The sequence below is a fragment of the Hyperolius riggenbachi genome, chromosome 1 (genome assembly GCF_040937935.1).
Source record: "Hyperolius riggenbachi isolate aHypRig1 chromosome 1, aHypRig1.pri, whole genome shotgun sequence".
NCBI classification, from domain to species: domain Eukaryota; kingdom Metazoa; phylum Chordata; class Amphibia; order Anura; family Hyperoliidae; genus Hyperolius; species Hyperolius riggenbachi.
The window spans coordinates 97,665,033-97,674,009 of NC_090646.1; the positions used below are offsets into that span (position 1 = coordinate 97,665,033).

The 8,977-nt window shown below is 44.2% G+C and overlaps 1 protein-coding gene across 1 annotated transcript in view; it reads left to right on the forward strand.

Annotated features, from left to right (window-relative positions):
- Nucleotides 1–8,717, forward strand: part of LOC137545809 (proton channel OTOP1-like) — a 32,613-nt gene extending 23,896 nt beyond the window's left edge. Inside the window, exons 5-6 of the mRNA XM_068267459.1 lie at nt 526–1,373; nt 8,501–8,717. Coding sequence (XP_068123560.1) covers nt 526–1,373; nt 8,501–8,671 — 1,019 coding nt within the window. The 3' untranslated portion in view covers nt 8,672–8,717. The remainder of the gene's footprint in view (nt 1–525; nt 1,374–8,500) is intronic.
- Nucleotides 8,718–8,977: the final 260 nt, after the last annotated feature.

The window sequence follows — 8,977 nt, forward strand, 5'->3', positions numbered from 1 at the left end:
GGCTTAAGCCTCGGAAGGTCTGGGGACAAAATAATCTTTGGAAGGTCTGGCATGATATAACCTTTGGGTGGTCTGAGAATAATATAATCTTTGGAAAGGTCTAAGGATAATATAACCTTTGGAAGGTCTTAGGATAATATAACTTTTGGAAGGTCTGAGGATAATATAACCTTTGGAAGGTCTGAGGATAATATAACCTTTGCAAGGTCTGAGGATAATATAACCTTTGGAAGGTCTGAGGAGGATTACCGATATACAATATTTAGAAGTTCTGAGGATAATATAATCTTTTGAAGATTTGTGGATAATGTAATCTTTAGAAGGTCTGAGGATAATATAATCATTGGAAGGTCTGAGAATAATATAATCATTAGAAGGTCTGAGGATAATATAATCATTGGAAGGTCTGAGAATAATATAATCATTGGACGGTCTGAGGATAATATAATCATTGGAAGGTCTGAGGATAACAGTATGTGCACTTTTCTTAATTCCATCTCTTTTTTTTTTTATTCTACTCTGCAGAGGCTGACGTACCAGAATGCAACTGTTCTATAGATCTATGTAAAGATTTTAAAAAAGGAATCTATTACATCTATCCATTCAACATCGAGTATCAGATTTTGGCTTCTGCAATGTTGTATGTCCTTTGGAAAAATATTGGAAACCAATTGGGCAATGTGCATCACAACTCTAAATTTAGGTTTCACGGTGTGGCCCCAGGGACTGTGATAGGACTCTCAGTTTTAGCAGTTACAATTGGCATCGTTGTAACGTACCTGGTGAATATTGGACGATCAAAGGAGAACAGTGAGTTTGCTCTAAGCGTTTACTATTTTTATTCTTTGGCAGTCCTGGGCATCATGTGCATAGGGACGCTTATTGGACTTATAATATATAAAATAGAAGCAAAGCCTATAATGAAAGAGAAGAGTCCCTCCATAAAACTCGATTCTGATTTACTTGTGGGTTCTGCCATCGGTTCTTGGATTACATCGTGGGGTTCCATCATTGCGATATTGGTTTCAAGAAGTCACCCGACGTACTCCTGGTATACTCTGCCTTATTCTATTCTGGTCATAGTAGAGAAGTACTTCCAAAACCTATTTATCATTACCTACATAAATCACAATCTAGAGGACGATCTGAAAGTGACTCATATCGAGATACCCGTGGTGACGGGTCGTGCCTTGGTGCCTGTTCAAAGCACGGAATTCAAAACTTCAAATGGAAGCTCTGGAATGGGACAGTCTTCACACTTAGAAGCCAAGAAACAGCAAAATCAGTGTTCTGGCAGAAACCACCAAACATGGAGCTTTAAGAAATCACTGCTAAAGAACATAACAGTCCTTTTGTTCCTTTGTAACATGTCGGTAAGTCTAAAATAATGTCATCAGACAATAATAGAAGATTTTACGGGTACCAAAACTAATGACGATGATGATTCACTTAGCTCATTCGCATTTTATTATCTATATACCCTATATTATCCAATTTTGAGTTTTTCAAGAGGAGGGTCGCTCCCTCCACTTGAAAGATCATATTGTATTCTGTGGAACAAGTGGTAGTGCTGGGAAGTCTCCACTGCACTGCTCCTTCTATCTATTCTGGTCTCGCTTTACAAATTACAACTGGACGGTGTATTCCTGAAGCAGTTATAACCTTCTCAATAATACGTCACCTAAATAACCATTCATGTAGAATAAATGGATAATCTCTGGTACCTCTGTTTCTTAAAGGGACCCTGACCAGACAGTTAAAATTAAAATCTGGACTTACCTAAGGCTTCCTCCAGCGCCCCTAGCCGGCAAGGTCCCCCAGCGTCCTCTGGGTCCCTGCCGCGCTTCCACTGGTGACTCTGGTAATCCAGTGACTTCGGGTGAAGTTGCGCGTACCTCTCCCCAGGGTGTACCCTGTACGTCATCATGCCGGTCATTGTAAAAGTCCTGCGCATGTGCGGCTCAGTCTTTAGAGAACCGTGCATGCGCAGGACTCTTACGGCGACCAGCATGATGACGCACAGGGTACACGCTGGGGGCACCCACACGCAACTTCAGCCAAAGTCGCCGGATCGGCCAGCTACTGATTGGGATGAAGGGGACATTAAAGTGAACCCGAGGTGAATTATATTATCCTCCGCCTCCTAAACTTTTTTTTTTTAAGTATCCCATGGTTTTCTTTTATATTTAAACATTTACAAAGAAGGTTAAATGTTTTACTGTCTGTAATCAGTGGCAGCCTATTAAGTATCCCAGACTTAATTATGGATGTCATTTGCTTATCAGTGATGTTTACTATATTGCTGACATGGTACTAACAAGACAGAAACTGTTACTTCCATGCCTAGAAATTAACTCTTTCAGTTTATCTCATCATGTCACGTCGCCTCAGGTACATTTTAAAGGCACAGGGGAAAAGAGGTGACACAGAGGGGGACACTGGAGGCACAGGGGGGCATAGAGGAGGTACAGGGGACAGATATGGGACAGTGTTTTGACTAAAGAATAGATTCAGGTTAAGAACCAACCTACAGACCCTATCTCGTTTGTTAACCAGGAACCTCCTGTATATAAAATGTACGTGTCAAAGTTTTGCTGATAGAAAAAGTAAGATACGGTAGCTAAGGAACTACTCCTGTTCAAAAGTCAGGGTCCTTTCTTGTCATTTAGGTGCCCCTGGCAAGGCACCTTTTACCCTCTTACCCCTGCCCCTTTTATAATTATTATTTAGTATTTATATAGGGCTGACACCTTCCACAGTGCTGTACAGAGTATGTATTGTCTTATCACTTTAACTGTCCCTCAGTGGGGATCACAATATAATCCCCACCATAGTCATATGTATGTACTGTATTGTGTAGTGCATGTATCATAGTCCAGGGGAAGCCAATTAACTTAGCTATATGTTTTTGGGATGTATGGGTAAACCCGAGTGCCTGGTGGAAACCCACACAGACACGGGAAGAACCTACAAACTCTCTGCAGCTAGTGTCCTGGCTGGAATTCAAACCGGGGACTCAGCACTGCAAGACGAGAGTGCTAACCACTAAACCACCGTGCTGCCCCTTCCAGTCTTGTGAATAGAAATCAGTGCAGTTTCTAGGCTAAATTACACCCAGGGCGAGGATGTAAAAATTGCGCGCCCCCCCACGGAGCCAGGTATAGGTGCACCCAGTATAGGTTAGTCAGGTCTTGATCCCCCCGGTATAGGTAGCCAGGCATAGGTGCCCCGGTATAGGTAGCCAGTATAATCGCCCCCAGTATAGTTTAGCCAGGTAGGTGCCTCCAGTATAGGTAGCCAGTATAATCGCCCCAAGTATAGGTTAGCCAGGTAGGTGCCTCCAGTATAGGTAGCCAGTATAGCTGTCCCCAGTATAGGTTAGATAGGCAGGCGCCCCTGGTATAAGTTAGATAGTTAGGTGCCCCAGTACAGGTTAGCTAGGTGGGCGCCTCTAATATAGGTAGCCAGTATAGCTGCCCCCAGTATAGGTTAGATAGGTAGGTGCCCCCAGTATAGGTTAGATAGGTAGATGCCTCAAATATAGGTAGCCAGTGTAGTTGCCACCAGTATAAGTTAGATAGGTAGGTGCCCGCAGTATAAGTTAGATAGGCAGGAGCCCTGAGTATAGGTTAGCTAGGTAGGTGCCCACAGTATAAATTAGATAGGTAGGTGCCCCCAGTATAGGCTAGATAGGTAGTAGCCCCCAGTATAGGTTAGGTAGATAGGTGCCCCCAGTATAGGTTAGATAGGTAGGTGCCCCCAGTACAGATTAGATAGGTAGGTGCCTCCAGTATAGGTTAGATAGGTAGATGCCCACAGTATAAGTTAGATAGATAGATGCCCCCAGTATAGGCTAGATAGGTAGGAGCCCCCAGTATACGTTAGATAGGTAGGAGCCCCAGTATAGGTTAAATAGGTAGGTGCCCCCAGTATAGGTTAGATAGGTAGGTGCCCCCAGTATAGGTTAGGTAGGTGCCCGCAATATAGGTTAGATAGGTAGGTGCCCCCCCCCCCATAATGGAGGGGGGAGACAGCTACGGGGAGGGCCACTCGACTTCTCCCTCCCTTCCTCTCCCTGGGGCCGCCCTCCATGCTCACCCTTCCGCTGCAGAGTTAGCACAGAGAAGCCTTGAATAGAGCAACTTACCTCCCTGCCGTTCCAATCGCTGATCACTTTGCGCTGGTCTCTGCATAGCTGCTGATACACGCTCTACTTCCTGATTAGCAGGAAGTAGAGCGTGTATCAGTGGCTATGCAGAGACCAGCAGCAGGGGTGCAGCTAAGGTTTTTGTGGCCCCAAGCGGACTCTAGTAAGTGGCCCTATCGCGGCGGTGAAAAATGGGTGTGGCTATCCCGCATAAGTTTGCGTGGCCATGACATGTGGGTGGAGAAGGGCGGATTGGGGCGGGGCTGTTTGCGGGGAAAAATGGATGTGGGTGTGATTGAGGCGCGTGCCGAAAGATGGGTTTGCCATGACATTGTATAGGCGGAGCTTAACCGTAGCACAGCAAATATAGCCAACTATGACCATTAAATAATAAATGCAGCAACAGTTACCCCAGACACCAGAAAATAAAAACACAATTTGTGCAACATTTCAACAGAAAACAAACAGAATTTGGGCCACATTTCAGCAGAAATCAAACGCAATTTGGGCCACATTTCAGCAGAAATCAAACGCAATTTGGGCCACATTTCAGCAGAAATCAAATGCAATTTGGGCACATTTTCAGCAGAAATCAAACGCAATTTGGGCACATTTTCAGCAGAAATCAAACACAATTTGGGCCACATTTCAGCAGAAATCAAACGCAATTTGGGCACATTTTCAGTAGAAATCAAACGCAATTAGGGCACAGTTCAGCAGAAATCAAACGCAATTAGGGCACATTTTCAGCAGAAATCAAACGCAATTAGGGCACATTTTCAGCAGAAATCAAACGCAATTTGGGCACATTTTCAGCAGATATCAAACGCAATTAGGGCACATTTTCAGCAGAAATCAAACGCAATTAGGGCACATTTTCAGCAGAAATCAAACGCAATTTGGGCCACATTTCAGCAGAAATCAAACGCAATTTGGGCCACATTTCAGCAGAAATCAAACGCAATTGGGCCACATTTCAGCAGAAATCAAATGCAATTTGGGCATATTTTCAGCAGAAATCAAACGCAATTTGGGCCACATTTCAACAGAAATCAAACGCAATTTGGGCCACATTTCAGCAGAAATCAAACGCAATTTGGGCCACATTTCAGCAGAAATCAAATGCAATTTGGGCACATTTTCAGTAGAAATCAAATGCAATTTGGGCACATTTTCAGTAGAAATCAAACGCAATTAGGGCACAGTTCAGCAGAAATCAAACGCAATTAGGGCGCATTTTCAGCAGAAATCAAATGCAATTAGGGCACATTTTCAGCAGAAATCAAACACAATTAGGGCACATTTTCAGCAGAAATCAAACGCAATTAGGGCACATTTTCAGCAGAAATCAAACGCAATTAGGGCACATTTTCAGCAGAAATCGAACACAATTAGGGCACATTTTCAGCAGAAATCAAACGCAATTAGGGCACATTTTCAGCAGAAATCAAACGCAATTAGGGCACATTTTCAGCAGATAAACGCAATTAGGGCTGCAAAAAGAAAAGAATTTACTCACCTGGCACTGGCAGAAGTCTTTTCTCCCCGTCTCCCGGCCGGCTTCTTAGGCGCGCAGTTCCCACGGAGCTCCCTCCCTCCTCCAATCTCCCGCACTGATTGAATGCAGGGCTACGGGAAGATGGCCACCCAAAGCCCTGTACTGGAGACATAAATAGTCTCCAGAGCAGGGCTTCGGCGGCGGCCATCTTCCCGTAGCCCTGCTCTGCTCTGCCAGCCCCGCTGGGCTGCGGGAAAACAGTGACGTCACGCCGACGTCACGGAGCCGCCGAGGCCCCTAAGACCTTGAGGCCCCAAGTGGCCGCGTGGTCTGCTTGGTGCCTCGCGGCACCCCTGCGCTAATGCATGGTTGTACCCCTCTTCAGACATCCAGTGTCAAATAGTCCACTGTTAATACTTCCAATGGCTCTGAAGTATGACATTGCATTGATGGTACCTTGGTCTCTCTGCCTTTCACACTGACACACACGGGACAGCGCCAACAAACTTGTTCCATGACGGCATCCATTCCCACACAAAAGCATTACCTTAGCAGCCAGCTAGTAGATTTTTCTGTCCCCAATTGTCCAGAATTTTGGTGGATTCTCTCAGCCACAGGGACACTTCCCACACGGCACAGTGCCAGGTAAGATCAGGTTCTGGGGCTAGTCGAACCTTTCGGTACAGAATTGCATCTCTTAACTCATAACGGGCCCAATCTCACAACAATCGGACACTCTCAGCCGGCCACTTGCAGTGGTCCTTCAACTTAAGCAGTTTACAGGTTTTCACAGCCTCTATCAGTGGTGTCATGATGGGATCAGCATTCTGTAGGCTCTGCCATTCAAAAGCTCCAAAAGTGGTGGTGACCATATGTTGTCCACAAACTTTACTACAAGTCTTCACTTGTAATCTGTCGAGGTCTGGAATTTCCACTTCCTCCGCTTCGGTATCCTCATCTCTATTTGGACCCCTGCTGGGGAACCTGGACTGTGCATTGGCATAGTTGTTCTTGCCTGGCCTATAGTAGATGGTAAAGTTGTATTTGGAGAGTCTGGCAGCCCAATGCTGTTCCAAGGCCCCAAGTTTTGCAGTTTGCAGATGGACCAGTGGATTGTTATCCATCCAGACCTCAAAGGTAAAACCTAGCAAGTACTCACTGAACTTCTCTGTCCCTGTCCAGACCAGTGCTAACAATTCTAACTTTAAATGAGCTATAGTTAGCTGGGTTTTTCTCAGTTTCATGCAAACTTCTGCTAGCATAGGTATCACCTGTTCCCTCCCGTGACAATACACCCCCTAACCCATGTATACTAACATCTGTCTGTAGCCTAAAAGGCAGGGAAAAGTCTGCAAAAGCTAACACAGGGGCTGTAGTGAGCTATCTCTTTAAAAATTCTTGCCATCACCCTGATCTTTAGTTCCCTCCACAGATTCTCAAATTGGATTCAGGTCAGGACTCTGGCTGGGCCACTCCAACATGTTAATGTTGTTATCTGCTAACCATTTCTTCACAACTTTTGCTGTGTGTTTTGGGTCAATGTCATGCTGAAATGCCCACTGGTGCACAAGGCCAAATTTCTCTGGAGGCTGCATGATGTTGTTGAGGATCCTCATGTATTGCTTTTTTTCATGGTGCTGTTTACTGTGATTAGGTTCCCTTGTCCATTAGCTGAAAAACACCAACCAAAGCTTTAGGTTCCTACCACCATGTTTGACAGTGGGGATGGTGTTCTTTGAGTTGAAGGCTTCTCAGTTTTTATGTCAAATGAAGGAAACATCATTGTGTGACCAAACAATTCAATTTTTGTTTCATCTGACCATAACACAGAAGACCAGAAGTCTTCTTCTTTTTCCAGATGAGCATTTGCAAAGGCCAAGCAAGCTTTTGTGTGCCTTTATCTGGAGAAGTAGCGTCCTCCTTGGTCTGCATCCATGGAACCCAGCAGTGTGCAGTTTCCGTTGGATTGTCTGCCTTGAGACATTGCCACCAGCAGAGCCCAGATTCACCAGGATGGTCTTGGTGGTGATCCTGGGATTCTTTTTCACCTCTCTCACTATCCTCCTAGCCAGCACAGATGTCACTTTTGGCTTCAGACCACGTCCTCTGGGATTTTTAGCTTTTTCCACAGTGCGGAACATCTTGTATTTTTTAACAATACTTTGCACTGTAGCCACTGGAACTTGAAAACATTTAGAAATGGCCTTGTAGCCCTTTCCTTACTTATGAGCAGCCACAATGCGCAGCCGCAGGTCTTCACTGAGCTCCTTAGTCTCAGCCATGACTGTCCACAAACCAACTGCAGAGAGCTGCTGTTTTTCACCTGTTGAGTTGATTAAAACAGCTGTTCCCAATTAAGCAGGGTAATTAGAACAGCTTGGACAATTTGGAATGGTATAGAACTTTGGATTTTCCCACAGACTGTGACAGTTTGTGAAGGGTATGAATAATTTTGGACTGGACACTTGTTGCTCAAATGTAAATAAAATCCGAGAAATGTTTTTTTTCCCCACAATAATGCCTCTTGTACGTCGTCTTATTATCTTTTAAGGGACACCTATATAATTTCCCATCAAAAAAATTACTTGCTGATTGAATAAAAGTAACTTCAAGTCAAAATTTGCCAGGGGTATGAATAATTATGGGCAGCACTGTATATGTTAACTTGTTAAGTTATACACCAGTTCATCTTTAAATCAGGTTATTAAATCCAATGGCTAGTTCTAGGATCACATGTAGGTATCCATAGATTTTCTTCATTCATGTAGCATGAGAACAATCAGGAATTGAATGGAAATGTGATATAAGTTAGGGAAGAATAAGGTCAGTAATATAATATTGTGCTTTTCTTGCAGCTTTGGATTCCGCCAGCCTTTGGATGCCGCCCACAGTATGACAATGGACTGGAGGCTACAGTGTTTGGAATCATCCCCTGGATTGTTATCATAGACGTTGCCCTTCCCTTTTCTATTTTCTATAGAATGCATTCAACTTACTCACTATTTGATGTCTTCTGCAAAATATGAGCATCTAAAGGAAGATTCCACATCTACCTAATGGTGAACAGAACTTCTAGACCGATGCAGAAGCATGCACTAATTCGATTGCCAAAGCTACATTAACTAAAATGTTTCCAAGTGATATTGTTCAACAGAAGTCACTTCTCTAACATCTCTTAGTCAGATGCTTGCCTATGGACAGGAAGGGCTCTGTATCCTATGGAGCCTTCCTTGTCTTCTCTTGCTCCTCTCATTCCATCATTGTCACCCCAGTTGTGTGCACTCAACCAATTGTTTGAATACACGTCTGTGAGCCCTTGGGAGGCTTCGGAA